Raw genomic sequence first — 22349 nt, forward strand, 5'->3', positions numbered from 1 at the left:
TTTTAGTTGGGAGGCAAAGGAGACATAGAATACACAAATGAATATGTAATTTATTTGTGGTAAGTGATAAATGCTATAAAAATATGACAGGGCGTTGGGACTGAGATTTGTGGGGTGGGGTTGAACTTCAGGGCAGAGGAACCTATTTCAGAGGTGAGGGTCATGGAAGAATGCATTGACAGGATGGCATTTAAACTGAGGCTGGGAAGATGGAAGAAGCCAGCCATAGACATCTAGGGACAAAGGGTCCCAGGCCAAAGGGAAGGAAGCACAAAAGCCAGCAAGTGTCTACTCATGGAGAGTAGATGGGAGACCAGACAGGTGGGAAGGGCCGGACCTCAAAGGCCATTGCATTCGTTTTCTGTTGCTTCCCCATGAACATCGTGGCTTAAACAAGCAAGTACTTATCATCTCAGAGTTTCTGTGGCTCAGGAACAAATTAGTTGGGTGGTTCAGGGTTTTTCCTGAGTCAAGCCATTGGCTGTGGCTGCAGTCATCTGAAGGGTTGACTGAGATGCTGGCTGTGGGCAGGAGGCCTCAGTTTCTTACTACATGGGCCTCTCCAAAGGGCTGCCTATGTGTCCTCACAACACAGCAGCCAGCTTCCCCCAAGGTGGGTGATCCAAGACAGCAGTGCAGAAGTCACACACTTTTTATGACCTAGACTTGGAAGTCACACATCTCATTTCTGCAGTAGCCTTGTGTTGCCCATTTAGGAGGGGGTGGCCCAGGAGCAGGAACACCAAGGTGGGTGCCACTAGGACCTTCTAGAGGCTGGCTACATCAGCCTTGGTGAGGAATTGAATTTTATTCTAAGAGGGATGGGGCACTTCTGAAATGGCATATTTGGTTGAGCTGGGTGATAAAGCATGACAGATATTTGTAGTGGCAAGATGATAGTAACTGTAGCTACGGTTATTGAACACCTACTGTGTACTGAGCACTGTGCTTAGTGCTTCATTAGATACGTTGGCCTCTCAGATGCTCATGTCTCCCTGTATTAGTCTGTTTTCATGCTGCTGATAAAGACATACCCAAGACTGGGCAATGTACAAAAGAAAGAGGTTTAATTGGACTTACAGTTCCATGTGGCTGGGGAAGCCTCATAATCATGGTGGAAGGCAAGGAGGAGCAAGTCACGTCTTACATGGATGGCAGTGGGCAAAGAGAGAGATTGGGCAGGAAAACTCCTCCTTATAATACTGTCAGATCTCATGACATTTATTCATTATCATGAGAACAGCACGGGAAAGACCTGCCCCCTTGGTTCAATTATCTCCCACCAGGTCTCTCCCACAACACGTAGGAAATCAAGATGAGACTTGGGTGGGGACACAGCCAAACCATATCACTCTGTAAGAAGTAGATGTAGCTCCATTTCATAGATGAAGAAGCTGAGACTTCTCCCTAAGAAATGTTATCCAAGGCGAGACTGGGAGGCCACTAGAATTACCCAAGCACAGAGAGGAGCTTGAGGGTGGGAGGAGGGAGAGAACAGCCTGGTAGAAAGCCTGGAAGCGAGGAAGAACAGGGAGAATTCGTGGGGGGTGGGGTGCTGAGTGTTTCAGTAGGCAGGGGTGTGGAGTTGAAGGGTGTAGGAGGTGAATGGTGGTGAGACTGGAGAAGGTGGGTGAGATTTTATAGGTCATTGGTCACATAAGGGATTTTGAACTTTACCCACAAGGTAATTGTGATTCAGTGGAGGATGACATGGTCACATGTCCCCTTTAGATTCTAAAGCTGAGAAAATATCACATTGGTTGTGCAGGAAAGAATAGACCTCAGGGAAGGAACAGGAGAGAAGCGGAGGCGAAGAGGCCGAAGAGTCACCAGGAGAGAGTCACCAGGAGAGAGGGGTCCTGGCAATGCTGGTATTGTGGAGGGGAAGAGAAGTGACCTACCTAGAATAACAATGGACATTTATAGAGCAGTTGCTATGTGGTAGGCATTAACTCATTAAACCCTCCCAACAATCTTAGGATGATCATTTTATAGAGGAGGCAACTGCAGCACAGAGAGGTTGTGCAACTTTCCCAAGGTTGCACAGCCGGTAAGTGGCAGAGATTGGAACCTCAGCCACTTGGCTCTCAAGTGTTTTCTCAATTGCTCTGAGAAACTGGCCTCTCAAGCTGTCTAACCCAGGGCTGCCCAAGAGAACTTTCCACGGTGATGGAAATGTTCTGTTCTGTGTTGTCCAATTTAGTAGCCACCAGCCACGTGTGCTTTTGAGCACTTGACATACGGCTTGTGCAACTGAAGAACTGACACATTTTATTTAATTGTTAATTATTTAACATTTCATTTTATTTTTATTTTTAAATTTTTTGAGACAGAGTCTCACTCTGTCACTCATGTTGGAGTGCAGTGACGCAATCTCGGCTCACTGCAACCTCCGCCTCCCAGGTTCAAGTGATTCTCCTGCCTCAGTCATCCAAGTAGCTGGGATTACAGGTGCCCACCACCATGCCCTGCTAATTGTTGTATTTTTGGTAGTGACGGGGTTTCACTTTGTTGGCCAGTCTGGTCTCGAACTCCTGAACTCAATTGATCCTCCTGGCTCAGCCTCCCAAAGTGCTGGGATTACAGGTGTGAGTCATCACATCCTGCAATTATTTAAAATTTTAATGGCCAGGAGTGAATTTGAGAGATTTTTCTGAGGGAAGATGTTCAGAACTGGGAGATCTATCTGTAAGATGTGGCAATGAAAGGGGAGGACGTTCAGGAATGGCAACCACCAGGTTCCCGGCTGAGGCAGCTGGGAAGGTGGAGACCCCTGGTCAGAGCTCACCAGGCTGCACTGAGCACCCTCCGTGAATACCTCCAGCATTTCCAGCCCATGTTCCTGTTGCTGCTGTTGATCACTCCTGCTCGTTCGGCCTTGTGGTGCCCTTGTCAACCAAGTAGAAGGCAAGGACTATGACTTCTAATTGTGTCCTCACCCCATCCCCACCACTTAGCCTGAGCCATGCCCATGGAATAAGCCTGGCAAAGAGATATTTGATAGGGAGCTTCTCAGAGCAATTGAGAAAACACCCGAGAGCCAGGTGGCTGGGGTTCCAATCCCACCTCTGCCACTTACTGGCTGTGCAACCTTAGGAAAGCTGCACAACCTCTCTGTGCTGCAGTTTTCTCCTCTGGAAAATGATCATCATGAAGTTGTCGGCAGGATTTAACAAGTTAATGCCTACCACATGGCAATTGCTCTATAAATGTTCATTGTTATTCTAGGTAGGTCAATAAACCTTTCAGACACCTGCGTTGGTCCTACCTTCGATGTTTGAGACATGTAGAAATCTAGAACAATTCTCAACTGCCATCTACATTTCAGCCAGGAAGGGGTTGACAGTCAAGGGGACCGATTGGCACAGAGATGACACTTGAGCGATGCAGAGAAGGGCCCTCACCTAAGCTGCCCTAGTCCTTTTAAATAACCCTGGTGTTGAATCAGTTGTTTGGGGCAGCATCACTTAAGTGGTGTCTCAGCAGAAATACCTGTGTTTCTGATTTATGAGGCTGTCAGAGGGAAGAGAATCTAATAAAAGGTTTCCCCGGTGATTCAAGGTCTCCCCCAACCCACATGTCTCTGCAGCCTCCCTGGACCATTCCCCCTACGGCCACCTGGACGCCTTCTATTTGCTTTGATTCGGTTTCTCTTTTGCTTTTTCCTTACTTGCTGGTGCATTCCCACCCCAGCTGAGAGCCTCTATTTTGGGGAGTTTTCGTGGATAATTTAGTGGGCGGAAGCTCCCCACCCACCCCCCTTGGAGGATCCCTTAAAAAAGGGAGAGTGCTCGAGAGAAGTGAAAAACAGTGGGTGGTTCAGTTCAAAAGGACAAAATATTTCTTGCCCTGGCACTGGGAGAGGAAAGAAATTGTCTGAGGAACCAAAGAACGGCTAAACTAAGAAGCCGAAAAGCTGCAGCCCAGAAGGGCAAATTAGGTGACTCAGCTGCAACTGCCCCGGCTCCAGCCCTTGTAGTATAAATGTGCTTTAAAAGGGAAAAACGCTTAACCGTGACAAAGAGTGGGCTCCATAAAAATGTGGCTAATGCTGACTCTGTTGAGTTCCAAAAGACATCCCCCGCTCAGCAGCTCTGCGCACCTGTGGAGTTGGGGAATCGCCTCAGAGGCCTGAGTTGGGTGGGACTGAGTCTAAATTTATCCCTGATAATGAGTCCGCCAGAGGAGGGCCCAGCAAGCTTGTTTCCTTTCTCGCTTCTGGCCTCTAAAACCTCGGCACCAAGGGAGGGTTCTGGGAGGCAGGGGATACGGTGCCAAGAACACAGGCTTTGTCGCCAAACAGAGCTGGGTTCAACTCTGGGCCGTCCATTTACTGGCTGTGTGCACATCAACTCGTAGAGCCTCAGTTTGCTCATCTGTAAATGGGGCTTACAGCATCCAGCTCAACGGAAGGGTGAAAGGAAACAGACCTTGCCGAGCTTGTCTGGTGCTCTGGACATGGCAGTTGTAGGGAGGCCTGGAGAGGAAGGGAATGAATGCCGAGTCCAATAATCCTATTCCTGGTTTAATCACTACTCATTCCTTGACTGTGGGAAGGTTTTCTTTTTAAAAAAATACTTTTAGGATTTGTTATATACTTTAGTGTTCTTAGCACTTCAATGAAAGAAAGTCATTGAATCCTTACGGCAAGTGTTTAGGAGGGTACTCCTAGTGCCCCATTTTACAGACTGGGGTAAGTGATGCCACATGGCAAAGCCAAGCATCTGACTATAGAGCTTGAGTTTTAAATGGCCTCTCAGGTTGTCTAACCCACTACTGCCCAAGAGGACATTCTACGGTGATGGAAATGTTCTGTTCTGTGCTGTCCAATTTGGTAGCCACCAGCCACATGTGGGCTTTTGAGCATTTGACATATGGCTTGTGCAACTGAAGAACTGACACCTACATTTTATTTGTTAATTATTTAACATTTTAATAGCCACATGTGGCTAGTGGCTGCCATATTGGATGGCACAGGGCTAACCCCTTTCATCTTTAGTCTGTTACTTTGCAGTGGGATTGTAAGTGGGGATTTACAGATGACTGTAGCTCAGGGCCCGGCATCTAGTAGGTACTGAGTGAGGGGCTGCTGTTCGTAGTGTTACTAAGTGTAGTAACTGTCTGCAGAATATAATGGTTAGCAGGCTTCTTTGGTGTCTGGATAGTGACAAAAGGAAGTTGAGTTTCATTCATGCCTGGGATGACCAACCTGTCCCAAGTTGCTTGGAACCTTCTCAGCTTTAAAACTGAAAGTCTTACATTCTAGGAGCCCCCTCAATCCCAGGCAAACCAGGACGCTTGGTCTCCCTGTTCTTGCTTCAGATGGTTGGAGAAAGAGTCTTCTCTTTCTTTTGGGAAATTTCTGGTTGGGAATGAGTCTTCCTCAATAGGCTCCACTGAAAATCCTCTCTATGCCCTTAAAGGCTGCACCCCAGAATTTGCCAAGTAAATCAACAGGCAAGCCACCTGCCTTCTATGTGCCTCAGTTTCCCTTTCGGAAAGTGGGGGAGAGGATCCCCTCCTTGCAGGGTGGTTGCAAGAAATTTGGTGGCGCCATGACTTTTGAGTTACTCGAGAGTCAATGAGACTTCCTTACCTTGAATTCCTTGGCACACAGTAGGTGGACAGATAATGGCTGCTCTCTGGGGGAACAGCATTACTTAGACTGTCCTGCGGGAGGCCACCCTGGTTGAGGCAGGCTTGAAGAGAGTCCCCTGGGCGGGGCTGGGGGTGGGGCTTTCTCAGGCCCAGTTCCAGCTGGTCTCTATGGGCCAGCATCTGTCTCCAGCAGGAGTAGTTATGTCTGCGAGCTGCCCAGTGAGGCTATTGTGGGCCAGTGCTGGAAAACAGAGTGGTCCCACGGATAGAGCCAGCTGCTTCTCAATGCCTCTTTAAGTTCAAGTCTCTCTGTGAGAGCATGCAGGGGGGGTGTGTGTATGTGATGAGTCACCAGCCTTGGTTGCTATCCACAATTTTATCAGAGCTCACAACAGTATCTGAAGTCCATTTTCAAAGCCAGCTTTATCTTTGGGCTCAGAATTTCCCACCCTGCAGGCAGGTGAAGACGCAGACCTAGTCCAAGTCCAGAAAAGGCATCTTGACCGCTGCGCCTCTCCCTCTCCCCCTCCCCACGGACCTTCTGGGGGTCTCGTGGCCTATTACTGTGAACCATGCGTGGCATCGCACGGACTTTCTTCTGGACACTGTGCAAAGTTCATGATATCCTTTCTTTTATTTTCCTGTTTATTCAGAGCATGTGTAAACACATGGGTTGCTTGGTTTCAGCTTCTCTTTGGCCATTTCATTATTTCTGGAGCCTCTGAGCATCACTGGAAACCTTGGATTTTCTAAATGAATCTAAAAATAAACTCTTTGAAAAAAAATTCTCGAAGTTGGAGAGTTGACACGAGGCACCGTTATTTATTTCTTTTCCTTCCTCCTCCTTCTCCTCTTCCTCCTCCCCACCATCCCTGAACACACAAAAATCTGGGCAGCCAGAGGCCGTGAGGGACTGGGAAGGGCCCCTGGGCGAACGTCCAGGAGCTTGGACAACCTGGGGTGTTGGTTTGAACCCTGGGCAGCTTTCTCCAAGAGGCGCCCGCTTGGCAAATGGGGGGCTTGGGAGTCTCGGGCTTGATTTATGAAAAGCTGCCATGGGCCAGGGAAGGCGGTGGCTGGGGCACTCCTTGCAAACAGCCTCCTGGAGCTCCTGCAGGGCTGACTTGGACACTCGCACACCCCCACCCCCTTCTTCTCGCCGTCGCCCGCTTCGCTCCCTCTCCCAGACTTTTCTCCCGAACAATCAGGGACTTGTGCTGGCGGCCGAAGGAGCCACGGAGCTGGCTGGCCGCGGAGGAGGCGACGTCATGGATTCCTGAGTGTGAAGTTTGCAGGAAAGCCCTTAGTTTTGGAGATGGACGGGATCCAGTGGTTTCCATGGCGCTGGATAAACAGGAGGAAACAGTGAGGGAATCCCGTTATTTTACTGCATTGAAAGCCTATAAACACGGAGCGCGGGGAAGGAAGTCGCGTTGCCTCTGGAGTAAGCCCGATCGCGGAGCCGCGCCGACTCCGCTGAGCCGGGAGCCGGGAGGCGCGCAGCTCCCGGGTCGCTCCGAGGCTCCTCGACAAGGGCTGCCCCGCGGGCAAGCGGTAGAGAAGACGGCGCCCCCTCGGCTGCTGGTCGATACAAACAGACCCCCCTTTCCAAACACGCGCCAAGTCCCCGTCCCCTCCAGATGCAGAGAGAGGCTGCGTTCAGACTGGGGCACTGCCATCCCCTCCGCATCATGGGGTCTGTGGACCAAGGTAACTGACTCTCGATCCCTTCCAGCCTTTTCCGCTCGCTCCTCCCGGTCCTTTCCTGCTGCTCCCGTCCCGGGCAGCACTTTCAGCTCCGGGCAGAGGTCGGCGCGGGAGGCCTGGGGACCCCGCTCGCCCTGGGCGCACAGGTAGCGTGGCCCGCGGAGGGGCGCCCGCGCCCCGGCCAGGGAAGGGACACTTGGGAAGGCGACTTTGGACAACTTTGCGCGGGGGCAGGGAAGTGTCCCGGGCCGGGATTCCCTAGGCCAGTCTGTCGGGAGGATTTTCCCCTCCACGGGACACCGGGAGAGATTCTCGCTACTAACCGCTGGCTGTTTAACCGTTTCAGCACTCGGCTTTTGACAGCAAATGCCATAACGCTGCAGTATTATTATTATTATTATTACTTTTTTTTTTCTTTTAAGAGAACAGGCTTGGCATTTTACTATACAGCAAGTATAGTAAGGAAGACTTTGCTTTCTAACAGTGACAGCAGCAGCGGATGCTCTGGGACATTTAAACCATTTTCTTCCCCTTTTTTGATGTGCCTGCTGGATAGAGTCCTCCAGCTACTCCTTTAAAGTGCAATGTACCATCAGTTTGTTTGGGGATCTGATTACACTGTACTTTCCCTGTTTCTGCTTCTTTCCCCCTTCTCTTGGATTTAGTCCTGGTATCACACCACTTGGATCTTGTGGGAGGGGGTTGACTATAAGGAGCATAAGATATGAAAGTGTCCCATCTGGTCGGGATTGCGGAGGGACGTTGGCTCCACAATAATGAATCGGTCTTTAAAAGTGGAAATGGGCAAAGCGTTGTGTTTTTCAGAGGGGAGCACTGCGTTGGGGGCTGCGCGGCCTGGCTGCCAAGTGGGAAGGGCTTTGAAAGTTAAGTGAAATAAATTCGCGGAGGAGGAGTTAGCCTCGTGTCATAAAATCAGAGTTGAATGTAGGTTTTGTGCTTTGCGTGGCTGATTAAAGTTCGGGGGGTGGGGGAGAAGAAATGACAATTTCAGTAAATAAACCTGAGAGGCCCTTTCTTTCTTTCTTTCTTTCTTTCTTTCTTTCTTTCTTTCTTTCTTTCTTTCTTTCTTTCTTTCTTTCTTTCTTTTTCTTTCTTTCTTTCTTTCTTTCTTTCTTTCTTTCTTTCTTTCTTTCTTTCTTTCTTTCTTTCTTTCTTTCTTTCTTTCTTTCTTTCTTTCTTTCTTTCTTTCTTTCTTTCTTTCTTTCTTTCTTTCTTTTCTTTCTTTCTTTCTTTCTTTTTCTTTCTTTCTTTCTTTCTTTCTTTCTTTCTTTCTTTCTTTCTTTCTTCTTTCTTAACTAGATTGAAGCCAAATGCCTTGGGTTAGGTAAACGGTGTGCTTTGCCACAGCAGACCTCAATGACACGTATTTTTAGCTGAGCTGCGCTTTTGAAAGCAAGACCCGGCCAGGACTTTGAACCTTTGAACGGGTACCGGTTTATCCTGTCCTCTGCTAGTGGTCAAGCCTATGACATAATGGCAAAAAAATTTTTACTGATATCGCATCATCTGAAAAGCAATGCTCTCAGACAGATGACAGATATATTAAGGGCGGGAAAGGGTTTTTACTGTCACAAATACTGAAACCGGGTGTTTGATGTTCTGATGATGGGGGTGGAGGTCAGCCTAATGCCAAATTTAGCTCTATTTGGAAAGAGAGAGAGAGAAAGAACTTGGATGAGAAACTGGGCTTCTGTTTTACTGTGTGATCTAACACAAGCCTCGAATTTTATGGAGGCTGCTAACTCTGTGCCCCAGGTGTGTGAACTAGTTCTGCGAAGGTTTCAAAGTGTGTGTATTTTGTGTGTGCATGTTCAATAGCTATCCTCCCCAGCCCATGTTCATGCATGCATGGATTGTGGGTGTGTGCACGCCGGTGTGTGCACGCCAGTGTGTGTGTGTGTGTACATGTGGGAGACAAGGGCACCAGATTGTTCCAGGCAAACCACACTTGGTCTGCCAAGGCAATGGGCACATAGAATGCAATTCCAGGCATCAGAGACAGTTGACTTGACACAGGCTGATCCAAATGCTCCCACTATGCCCTGCACAGTGGTCTCTTGAGGGACAGCCCAATCCCCCCTTAGACTCAGACACAGACAACAGTGGGCATGCAGATGGGTGGGGTCATTAAATGGAGAAGAGAAATATTTGCATTTAAAAAAATTCCAAACTTTCTGCACAGAAAGCAGCATTGGTCCTGCGAAAAACTGAAGATCTGAAAGAGGTGTGCTCTGTTTTATCTGAAGTGAGATGATGGAAACTATTTCAGGAATAAACAAACCCAGGGTGAGCTTTGTTCTCTCCCAAACCCAGACTCCCTGCCTTCTGCTTGCATTAGAATTTCTGCTTGGCCACATCACAACTGTGTGATCTTGGGCAAGTGACTGAACTTCTCTGTGCCACACTTTTCTCATCTGTAAAATAGAGCCAATAATTATGCCTCTCTTTCAGGGTTGTTATGAGACTCAATGAGGTAAAACAGATAAGGCACGAAAATGGTGTCTTGCTCATAGTCAATGCTCCATAAACATTCGCTGCAAATCCTGTCATATTAAAAACGCAGAACAATAACTGATGCTGTGGAGAAACTGGATTTGACAGTAAACATTCTTTGAAGAGATGCAGTACTTTCTGCTTTCCAAAGTACTTTTAAACTTACTGGAACTTTACAATGACACAGATAGGGTTAAGATCTTGGCTTGTGAAGCCTCAATTTTCTCATTTGCAAAAAAGGAATAATGATAGTATCAACTTCATCGGATTGTCGAGAGCATTGTATGAAATGATGCATGTAAAACACTCAGCTCTGTGCTTAGCATGCAGTACACACACACCGAATGGTGTTGTCTGACAGTTGACGATGGTGAGACCCAGCTTTGCCCAAGGTCACATAGCAGATAAGGAGCACAGTGCCTGGCACACAGTGAGTGCTCAATTCCTGCCCTAGATGGTGACAGCAAACATAAATTGAGCACTGACTGGAGTAGGACAAGGGGCTAAGTGCTCTTCAAGCATTAAGCCTTTTAATTGTTATAGCACTGTAGATGATAAGTACTGCAATCATGGTATCCTTCCTGGAGGAGGGGTGGGGCACAGAGATGTGTGGCAATGGGCCAAGTGTTACCCAAGAAGAAAGTGGTAGGGCCCTAATTTGAACCCAGGCTCTTGACCTGCTCTGCTGTCTCTGAAACTCACTAACATCATAATTTTTTTTTACCATTTGACAGATGAGGGGACCGAGGTGGGACCAGATCCTGGCTCTGGGATCTTTCCCCAATACCACGTTGTTCCCTGACATATGCTGGAAGGGAAAGAGACATATGGGGGGATGTGGAGGGTATAAGTCTTATTGCTAGAGATGGGGAAACTGAGGCAGCAGCTGATTTGTGCGTTAGTGAGGGCTCCTTGGTTGATTTCCCTCAGGGAAATAAAAGCACGAGACTCCCACTCTTAGTAGAAGAAAGTCCCCAGCCAGCCAGTGTGGCAGCTCCAAAGCCCACGCGGCTTTCTGTACTGACAGCGCCTCCCAGGCACCCCTCCTCCTGGCTAGTCTTTCCCTTGCTACCCATATGGCCCTTCATCCAGGAAGCCCCTCCAGCTTGCAAGCCTCTCTTCTCAGACTCCAGAGAGAATCACAAGTTCACCAGACACTCCCCTGACTAGCTTTATTAAGAACTTTCTTTGGCTTGATTACAAGCCCCCTGATGACAGGGATCGGGTCCCCTATTTCTGTGAGTCTCCACTGGCACCCAGGTAACATTGCTGCTATCCAAGAGGTTAACAGCTTGAGGTCTGAATCAGAGGTTTGAATCTTGGCCACTTGTGTATGTTACTTCAGTTGTGCCTCAGTTTCCCCATGTTATGAGTGATATTAATATTACCCAGAATAATATTTAATAAATGTAATAACCGGGTATAAACCAATCAGAACCATAGGAGCAGGGTCCCTAGACACTTCTCTGCTGGGCCAGGTTTTAACTATTTATTTGCTGAATTTTGGGGAGGGTCCCAGGCAGTAGAAGTCTTTGGAGGGTGGTAGGAAGCAGGGCAAACAGCAAATAATCTATGGAAGTTCTCAGTCCTTTAATAAACAGTATAATCCTCAAGGTACCCATTCAAAAAATAATTGCTGTCATTACTATTGTATAATTTATTATTTCATCATTTACCTCAGCCCCCCCAAAAAAACCCCAATGTCTAAATCCAATTACTAAATACTTTCTCACGGTTTTCTCGTTGGATAGCTCACACTTAATATGTAAATGACTGATTATTTAGACTTGCTGACTGGAAGAAGCCAGTCAAGTTTCTATTTTTTTATTTTTGAGATAGGGTCTCACTCTGTTGCCCAGGATGGAGTGCAGTGGTGTGATCACGGCTCACTGTATCCTTGACCTCCCAGGCTCAAGCAATCTTCCCACCTCAGCCTACTGGGTAGCTGGGACTGGAGGTGTGCCCCGCCGTACTTGGCTAACTTTTTAAATTGTTTGTAGAGATGGGATCTTGCTGTGATTCCCAGGCTGGTCTTGAATTCCTGGGCTCAAGTAATACTCCCACCTTGGCCTCCCAAAGTGCTGAGTTTACAGGCATGAGCCACCGTGGCCAGCCAGGTTCCTGTTTTTGTTCCTTTGCTAAAACAGTAATTTGAGAATCTCTGACTGCCCAGCCTGGATGGGAGGCCTCCCCTGGGCTCTGCTGGCCTCTGTCCTGTGCTGCCTGCATCCTGGTACTAATCACACTGATGGTAATTGTCTATTTGTCCGTGTCCTCCAACAGATTTGAACTCCAGCAACCAGAAACCACACCTGCCTTGGTCACCACTGTACCCTCAGTGCTAGGAGAATGCCTAGCACTTAGTAGGTGCTCAGTAATTCTTTTGGTTAAATGGATGGATGAATGAATAAGTTATGAATGAGTGCAGCACAGGAGAAGTTCTGTGGCTTGTTAAGACCATAGCATGAAGGCCCGCACTCTCATTGTGTCTCAGTGTCTTCTGCTTCCTTTTAACAATGATAGCGACCTTTTGACCACCACATTTTCCCAGCCGGAGCCGGTGACCTCAGTAGGATTTCTCCTGGGCCATCCAACAGGTACTCACATTCCTCTTGTTGTCTGGAATAAATAAGCCCCCAGTAAGAGCAGCAAGCCACAAACGACAATGACAATGACAGCAGCCACCACTCACTGAGTGTCAACCGTGTGTCAGGCACCATGCCAAGGGCTTTCATGTGCCACCTCAAGCATCCTCTCTCCAGTCCTCCCCATTTTGCACAGGGAGATAGAGTCACTCACCAGGGTCACAGCCCTAGCGAGTGGTGGAGCTAGGATTCAACCCTACACCCCGGTTGCTCCCTGACTGTAATGCTGAATAATAATAACAATAGGGTGATCATCTTTTCCCTATTGGACATGTACCCTAAGGCCAGCCACTTTACAGATATTATTTAATTGGATTTTCACACACACCCAAAAAACCCTGAGAGGTTGGTATAGAATAGGACCCTCCTTTTAGAGAACACGGGGAGTGGTCAAGGCATTTTGTGGGGCAGCCCTAGGCCCGGCTGATGCCAAAAGCTTGGCTTTTAAGGGCTCCATAGGTCCAGTCTTTACTGCTTCTTGCAGCAGGACTATTCAGCCAAGACGAGCTGGAGAGGAAGGCCCCAGCCCCCTAAAGGAGCCAGCCCGCCACAAAGTCTGGAGTCACAGGAGTCTCTTCCCTTCCTGCTTGACTTTCTGCACCGTGCAATGACTCCTAGCAGCCCCCATCCCCTCCCTCTGGCTCTCTATCACAATGGACTATCCAGGGCTCCTTTTCTCAGAGCTTCTCTGGGTGACTGAAGCCCAGCTGGGTGTTTCTTTCCCCTGACACTCCAGGGCTCTGACCTCCAGTAAAATTGCTGCTTTCCATGCCAGCCTTTGCCTGTGCTATCACTCCTCCTCGCAGGCACTCTTGGTCCTTCTCTTTGGCTGTGCTCGAGCGAGGCTTCCTATCTGGGTTTCTCTCCTTTCCTTCACATCTTTCTTGAAGGCCCAGCCCAATTTCCATCTCCTCTTAGATGCCCCCTCGATCATTTAATGTATCTTCATCAATATTTTTAGGGATCTACCGTGTGCCGGGTACTTTCCAAGATGCTGGGGATTCAGCGGTGAATGAGGCAGATACAGAGCATACCCTCATGAGGCTTGCCAGGAAATAGCCAGGATGACTTCAGAGGCCGTTAAAGACCAGGGACCAAAGGAAGTCAAAAGGCCACTGTCATTGTTAAAAGTAGAATGGAGTTTCGCATGACTTGGGGTGGGTGTGTGTGTGTCTGCGGGTGTGTATTAGTTTCCAGTGGCTGCTGTAACAAATTACCACAAATTGAATGGCTTTAAACAATACACATTTATTCTCTCATGGTTCTAGAGGCTAAGAGTTTGAATCAAGATGTCAGAGCCATGCTCTCTCTGAAGGCTCTAGGAGGAAACCCTTCCTTGACTCTCCCAGCTTCCAGTGGCTCCTGGAGACCCTTGGCCCTCTGTGGCCTGTGGCTGTGTCATTCACATCTCTGCCTCTGTCTTCATGTGACCTTCTTCCCGAGTGCATGTGTGTTGATTCCTCTTCTCACGGAGGCAGCCGTCATTGGCCTGGACCCCTTTAGGTCTAGTATGACCTCATCTCAACTTGATTACATCTGCAAAGACACTATTTCCAAATAAGGTCCCATTCACCGGATCTAGAGTTAGGACTTGAATATATTTTTTTGGTAGGGTGGAGAGGGACGCTTCAATCCACAAGAGTAGGATTCCTCATTCAGGCTGGATGGCCCTTCCTCTCCAAGGTGATATCTTTTTTTGGTTGACCCCTGAGTGGTCCTGTAAGATGATCCGCCTGTAAGATGTCTGGAAGAAAAGCATTCCAGGCAGAATAAGTGATAAGTGCAAAGACCCTGAGGAGAGGCATGTGCTTGGGATGCTTAGTGAACAGCAAGGAGCCCAGTGGGGCCGGACCAGAAAGGGCAGGGGGAGCGTGATAGAGACAAGATTGTGGGACGGGATCGTGTAGGATCTTTTTTTTTTTTTTTTTTTCTTGAGACGGAGTCTTGCTCTGTCGCCCAGGTTGGAGTGCAGTGGCGTGATCTCAGCTCACTGCAAGCTCCGCCTCCCGGGTTCACGCCATTCTCCTGCCTCGGCCTCCCGAGTAACTGGGACTACAGGCCCCGCCACCACGCCCGGCTAATTTTTTGTATTTTTAGTAGAGACGGGGTTTCGCCGTGTTAGCCAGGATCGTCTCAATCTCCTGACCTCGTGATTCGCCCGCCTCAGCCTCCCAAAGTGCTGGGATTACAGGCATGAGCCACCGCACTCGGCCCACATAGGAGCTTGTGAGGAGTCTGAAGTTCATTCTTGGGGTAATCAGGAGCCCCTGGGGGAATGTTCAGCAACAGCGATGTGTGATGTAATGAACCTTTTCAAATGGTCATACTGCCCATTAAGGGGAGATCAGCCTCTAGCCAGGTAAGAGTAAATGCTAGGTGGGCAGACAGGAGGCTGCTGCAGTGGCCCAGGCAGGAGATGGAGATGGCTGGGGCCAATGTGGGGCAGAAGAGGTGCTCAGAAGCAGTGCCTCCCAGTCCATAGAGCTTTCTCCTTTAGGGTTCTCAAACTGTTTCCTTGAGCCCCAGAGTTCCATGGGGATGGTCCCTGGCTTTGGTACCTAGAGGTAGATGCCATCAATCCTGTGAATATTCAGACCACTTCAGCTGTGCTTTCTTGACAGCCCGTCCTGGATTCCCCTCATCAGCTCCTCCTCCACCCTCCACTATCACTGGCAGTCATGAGACTTTTCAGGGTTTCATCTTGATCCAAAAATGTCCCTCGGCAAATCTACCCTTAGCTAATCACCCAGGAATAGCATGACTCAGTAATGAATATCAGACTCATGTAAGACAAAACCATTTCCATGGTGCACGTGCGACTTCACAAGTCACATCACAACCTGCTGTATGCCTTTGTTTCCTTAACTGAAAAGTGGGCTATTAGTAATTTTTACACATGGGGGTGTTTTAAGGTTGAAAGGAAATCATGTCTGTGAAGCTTTCAGCAAAGACAAAGTGGTCAGTTCCTGTTAGCTTCCATTTTTACTATTATTTTATTTTTTTTATTTTTTTTATTTTTATTTTTTGTTGAGACAGAGTCTCGCTTTGTCGCCCAGACTGGAGTGCAGTGGCCGGATCTCAGCTCACTGCAAGCTCCGCCTCCCGGGTTCACGCCATTCTCCTGCCTCAGCCTCCCGAGTAGCTGGGACTACAGACGCCCGCCACCTCGCCCGGCTAGGTTTTTGTATTTTTTAGTAGAGACGGGGTTTCACCGTGTTAGCCAGGATGGTCTCGATCTCCTGACCTCGTGATCCGCCCGTCTCGGCCTCCCAAAGTGCTGGGATTACAGGCTTGAGCCACCGCGCCCGGCCCCATTTTTACTATTATTTTATTGTTTTAAATTCAATTTATTACTTTCCTCCAGATCAATAACTTTCAAGAGTTCCTGACGGGGACAAATCCACTTTCCACCAAGCCTCTGGGGTCTTTTCTGTAGGGTCCTGGTGACCCACTTCAATCACTGAGCCACTGAGTCCAGAGGTGTTTGTGGAGAGTCTAACAGAGGCAGAGCGCCTGGCAAGGTGGTGGGGAGAAAAATCCAACGTCTATGAGACATGCCCATTTGCATTTGAAAGAGATGTTTTTGTGAAGTTGGGGAGACGTACTCATGGGAAGTCATTTACAAGCTAAGTGACTCTGAGCTTAGGTGAGGTCTAGTGATTGTGTTGATGGAGAAGCGAAAGAGGGAGAGAGCAGCTGATGTCCTGTGCTTTTTTGGAGGCAGTGGGGATTGTGCTCCAGGGTCTGGCTGTGCAGATGGGAGCTGATGATGGGTACCTCTGAGTCAGCCAGCTTGTCCTCATCACTCCCTGACTTCAAAGATTAGGAAATCGGCACAGATGTTTGAGTCTGCAAAGAATATGGCAGGGAAGAGAATGGAGAGAGAAACGATCTTGAGGCATACAGGGGAAGACAGCCTGGGTGACCGAGGAGGGGAGAGTGGGCCAAGGGTGATAGGTACATTGAGTGAGAAATGATTGTGGGGATGGGCAGATATTAACCAACACTCTATCCCCTAACGTTATAACCAGCCCTACCCATCCTGCCCCTTGAGGCTGTGCTTTAGTAGAAGATGGAGCCTCCCTAGCAGAGGGATGGTGGCATCTCCTGTTCAGTTAAGAGCAAGGACCATCACTTGAGGGGCAGGTAGGTTTACTGAGCCTGCCCTCCTTCTAAACATTGTTACCCAAGACAGAGGGGAATGTACTAGAAAGCAAGGAACAAAGAGGAGAAACAAAACCAGGGCAAAGTAGTTGTACAGGGACCAGGTGGAAGGAATCAAGAACCTGCAGCCCAGGTGCTCAAGCTCACAGGCTCCCGGCAGGTGGCACAAATGAATGAGGCAGCCAGGTGGGCGCTGGGGTGAACTGAGGGGGTGTGTGTGTGTGTGGGGGGTGTGTGTGCTGGGGAGTCCCCAGGGAACAGCCTCCACTCACCTCCAGCTGATTGGTCCATACGGGAATGCGGGCCTGGGGTGGTTGGATCTGCTGGATCTGCTGGATCTGCCTGCCTGTTTTTTTTTTTTTTTTTTAAGAAGTTGGAAATTTGGATTTTTATGTGAAATCTCCCAATTTTAAAATGTTAGTTCGACATGGACACAGGGAGGGGAACAACACGCACTGGGGCCTTGCCGGGAAGGTCGGGCAGGGAGAGCACCAGGATAAATAGCTAATGCATATGGGGCTTAGTACCTACGTGATGGGTTGATGGGTGCAGCAAACCACCAAGACACATGTTTACCTATGTAACAAACCTGCACATCCTGCACATGTATCCCAGAACTTAAAATAATATAAAATTAAAAAAATAAAAATGTTAGTTCAGATTAAAAAGAAATTACTGGGCAGGCCAGACATAATATGCCTGCAGGATGGACTTGGCGGAGCTCCTGCAGACCTGTAACTTCTGCTGTTGTCAAATGGGGCATCTTCCTACAGTCCACAGGTTGATTTAGGCGCTGGCTTTTAGTAGAACCCTGCTGTCTTACGAGGTACCCATGGCCATCAGTGCCTGTCCAGTGGGAGGGTGGCGTATTCAGCTAACGGCTTTTTGCTGCAATCTTCTCTTGAAAAATAGTTTTCTCACAACACAGAAATCCTCTTTGGGCTTTAAAAGACTCTGTAGGAGACGATAGATTGAAGTACAAGTCAGGTTTGAAACTGTCTTGTTTTCTCAGTCTATTAGGAGCTCATCCCTAAAAATGGCTTTACAAGAGCATGACGAAGCCAATGAGGCATTTGGGGGAGCAAAATGCAAGAAATTCAGTAATCAGGATGAACTATATACACACACACACACACACACACACACAAACACACATATGTATATGAAATGTATATATATTTGAGACAGGTACTTGCTCTGTCACCTGGGCTGGAGTGCAGTGGCACGAACACGGCTCACTGCAGCCTCGGCCTCCTGGGCTCAAGCCATCCTCCTGTTTCAGCTTCATAAAGATGGGGTGTCACTATGTTGCCCGGCTGGTCTTGAACTCCTGGGCTCAAGCGATCCTCCCACCTTGGCCTCCCAAATTGTTGGGATTACAGGCATGAGCCCAGGATGAACCATAGTTTAATATATATAATATATATATATATATATATATATTTTTTTTTTTTTTTTTTGAGTTGGAGACTCGCTCTGTCACCCAGGCTGGAGTGCAGTGGCGCAATCTTGGCTCACTGCAAGCTCCGCCTTCCAGGTTCATGCCATTTTTTCGGTATTTTTAGTAGAGATGGGGTTTCACCGTGTTAGCCAGGATGGTCTTGATCTCCTGACCTCATGATCTGCCCACCTTGGCCTCCCAAAGTGCTGGAATTACAGGTGTGAGCCACCGCACCCAACCTAATATTATATTTTAAAAACAAAATTAATGCCAAAACTCCATGATAGACTTTTTTTAAAAAGGCCAGATGTGGTGGCTTGAGCCCAGGAGTACGAGACCAACCTAGGCAACATAGTGAGACCTTGTCTCTACAAAAAAAAAAAAAAAAAAAAAAAAAAAAAAAAAAAAAAATAGCAGGGTGTAGTAGGGCAGGAGCCTGTAGTCCCAGCTACCAGGAGGCTGAGGTGAGTGGATCATCTGAGCCCGGGAGGTTGAAGCTGCAGTGAACCACGCTCTCGCCACTGCACTCCATCCTGGGTGACAGAGTGGGACCCTGTCTCAAAAAAATAAATAAAAAATGTTAAATAAAGACAGGATCAACATTACTCATTTTCCCTTTGGCCTTAGGGTGCAATATGGCTCACATGGACTGTTAACCTGTCTTTATTAAAAATCTAATAGCTTGTTCAGCAAGGTTTTTTTTTTTTTTTTTTTTTTTTTTTTTTTTTTTTTTTTTTTTTTTTTTTTGCATGCATTTTGATGTTTTAAAACATGGTGCGAAGATATAATTTATCTAATTACTGAGTTTTTGGTGCCCTCTTTTATTTTACCTCTCTTGCGTCACCCTAGTACCAGCCTTGCTGGAGTCAAATGCATCTGTCTTTAAGTTATATATTAACACCTAGAGTGGTCATGAGTCCCAGGGAATGCTTCCGTTGAAGGGAGATTGTTTCTGGAGTCTGGTAAAGAATGTTCCCACTTTTTGAATCCAACTTAAAGCGTTTCAATGCCTGTCTTTTATAAGCAGTGTTTTATTATAATGGGAGGTTGTTAGGACATGGAGTTCATGATGAAAATTTGTGACTTATGTGTTATACAGATGGTCCCTGACTTACGATGTTTGATTTAGGATTTCTTTACGATGGTGTGAGAGCGATGTGAGTTCAGTAGAAACTGTACTTTGGGTACCCATAAACCACTCTGTTCTTCTCTTTCAGTATAGTATTCAATAAATTACAGAAGATATTCAACACCTCATTATAAAGTAGTCTCTGTGTTGGGTGATTTTGCCCAAAATCAATTGTGTCGGTGACTGTAAATGTTCTAGTAAGCTATGGTGTTCAGTAGGTTAAGCATATTAAATGCATTTTCTTTGTATATATTATTCTTCTTCTTTTTGAGATGGAGTTTCACTCTTGTCACCCAGGCTGGAGCACAATGGCGCGATCTCGGCTCACTGCAACCTCCGTTCCCAGGTTCAAGTGATTCTCCTGCCTCAGCCTCCCGAGTAGCTGGAATTACAGGCACCTGCCACCATGCCTGGCTAATTTTCATATTTTTAGTAGAGACGGGGTTTCACTACATTGGCCAGGGTGGTCTTGAACTCCTGACCTTAGGTGATCCACCCTCCTCAGCTTCCCAAAGTGCTGGGATTACAGGTATGAGCCACTGTGCTTGGCCTATTATTATTATTTTTTAGACATGGGGTCTTACTCTGTTGGAATGCAGTGGTGCAATCATGGCTCACTGCAGCCTGAAGCTCCTGGGTTCAAATGGGAGCCCGGCTAATTTATTTTTATTTTTCATAGAGACGGGGTCTTGCTCTGTTGCCTAGACTGGTCTCAAACTCCTGGCCTCAGGCCATCCTCCTGCCTTAGCCTCCCAAAGTGCTGGGATTATAGGCATGAACCACCATGCCCTGCCTAAATGCATTTTCAACCCAACAATATTTTCAGTGTATCGTGGGTATATTGGGATGTCACTCACCATAAGTTGAGGAGCATCTGTACACTATCAGAGCCGGCTGCACAATTTTCAGGGCATTGTGCAAAATGAAAATGCATCGCCTCTTGTTCAAAAAGTATTCAGAATTTAAAAAATGTCAACAGCAGAGCATTCAACCAAGCGCAGGCTCCTTCTAAGCACAGGCTGTTCCAGGTGCGGGGTGCTGTGTGACTCTGCATGTCACATCCCATGAAGTGAGCCCCGGCTGCTGCTCAGATTAGCTTGGTTTTCCTTGTTAAACAATCCTTGAATTTTAGAGCTGAAATGGTAACTCAGGTATTATCTAATTCACCTCCTCCCATTTGACAGATGGAGAAACTGAGGCACAGAAGGTGTCTTGCTTAAAGGTCACAGAGTGAGTTAGAGGAAGGACTCAGTTTGGATCCTGGGCATCCCAGCTGTGAGTTGTTCTTTAATGTACCACAAGATCACTCCAGGCTTGGTCAAACATTTATGTCTTCATGCCATTGACCTACAGCAGGAAGATCAGCCTGGAAGGGGTGGAAGGGATTCAGATGTACCAGTCTTGTTATAAATAACTCAAATTAGCTGGGTGTGGTGGCGCATGCCTATAATCCCAGCTATTTGGGAGGCTGAGGCAGGAGAATCACTTGAACCTGGGAGGCAGAAGTTGCGGTGAGCTGAGATTGCGCCGTTGCACTCCAGCCTGGGCAACAAGAGCGAAACTCCATCTCAAAAAACAAACAAACAAACAAAAAACCCAAAAAAATCTCAAGACCTTTACATATTTTCTGTAACAGAACATTGTCTTTTATAGATAGTCTTTTTCTTTCTGTGCCTCGCTCCTTGTTTTGGAGACGGGGTCTTGCTATGTTGCCCAGGCTGAAGGGCTGTGCTTATTCACAGGTGCAATTGTCATGCATTGCAGCCTCAAACTCATGGGCTTGAGCGATCCTTCCATCTCAGTCTCCAAGTAGCTGGAACTACAGGTGTGCACAACCATACCAGGCTCTTTTTCTTTTTAAGCAACATGTGCAGGTAGAATTTCCCTGAAGCCATTGAGTCAGATGAAATGTTATTTCTCTACAAATAATTACAGGTATTGGAACCAGGCTAGAGGCTGGGCTGCCAAGGCTATAAAACACTGCTAAATTTCAGGACATCCCTGTTGCGTCCCATTAAGCTGAGCAAAGAAGGAATTTGGGTTCTCCTAATGGTGCAGTTTTATTCACTGATTGATCTCTCAGGTAGAAGCTCTGTTGGGCGCCATTCTTCCATTCATTCCTTCAGCTGCTTTTTAGTGAGAACCTACCATGTAATGGCTACCACTCTAGGATCTGGGGATACAGCTGAGGTTGCCAGATAAAAATACAGGATGTCCACTTAAATTTGAATTTCAGGTAAACAATGAATAACTTCTTAGTTTATGTCTGTCCCACATACTATTTGGGACATAGTTCTACTAAGAAAAGCATTCATTGTCTAAAATTCAAATTTAACTGGGTGTCCTGTATTTGTATTTGCTAAACTTGGCAACTCTAGATATCCCAGGGAAGAAAACAGACAAATATCCCTGCCCTTGTGGGGACTGCACTCAAGTGAAAGGAACAGGCAACAAACTGACGAAGAAATATACATATGAATAAAATATACCATGTGGAAAGGGCAACGAGGAACATGAAGCAGGGTGAGGAGACAGAGAATGCCGGGGGATGCGATTTTTATTAGGACAGGCAGGGAAGGTCTCTCAGAGGTGACTTTTGAGCTGTGAAATGAACAAAGTGAGGTAGTGGCCAGGAAATAGCTGAGGGAATGGTAGGCGCAAAGGCCCTGGGGTGGGGTCATGTGGGCGTTTTCAAGGAATAGGTGGACGATCAGGGTGGCAGAGGGAGTAAGAGAAGGGGAGAATGGCAGGAGATGATACCCAAGGAGAGCCAGGTGGGATGTAGCTTACGTAGGGCCTTGCAGACCAAGGGCTTTCTATTTAATTTTAATTTAATGGGAAGCCACTGGAGGGTTTATCAGATGTATATTTTTTAAAGGCTCCCTCTGGTTGCTCCACACAGCGGCAAAAGTGGAAGTAGCAAGTCCAGGGAGGAGGCTTCTGCAGTTGTCCAAGTAAGAAATAATGAAGGCCTGGATTCTTGGGAGGTGGGAGGAAGAACAGTGAAGTTAGTGAGAAATGGGTGGCTTTGGGTTACATTTGGTGCAACTGCCTGTATTTGCTGAGGGTTTGCATGTGGGCATGAGAAAAGGCAAGGACTCAAGAACCACTCTTTGGTGTTTGATTGGAGAACTGGATTACAGGCAGAGCA

The 22349-nt window shown here is 47.4% G+C and overlaps 1 protein-coding gene across 1 annotated transcript in view; it reads left to right on the forward strand.

Moving 5' to 3' along the window:
* Positions 1–7016: 7016 nt before the first annotated feature.
* NFATC2 (nuclear factor of activated T cells 2) overlaps positions 7017–22349 on the forward strand; it is a 176788-nt gene continuing 161455 nt past the window's right edge. The window contains exon 1 of the mRNA XM_050807445.1: positions 7017–7308. Coding sequence (XP_050663402.1) covers positions 7239–7308 — 70 coding nt within the window. The 5' untranslated portion in view covers positions 7017–7238. The remainder of the gene's footprint in view (positions 7309–22349) is intronic.

Source organism: Macaca thibetana, chromosome 10, assembly GCF_024542745.1.
Source record: "Macaca thibetana thibetana isolate TM-01 chromosome 10, ASM2454274v1, whole genome shotgun sequence".
Classification (NCBI taxonomy): domain Eukaryota; kingdom Metazoa; phylum Chordata; class Mammalia; order Primates; family Cercopithecidae; genus Macaca; species Macaca thibetana.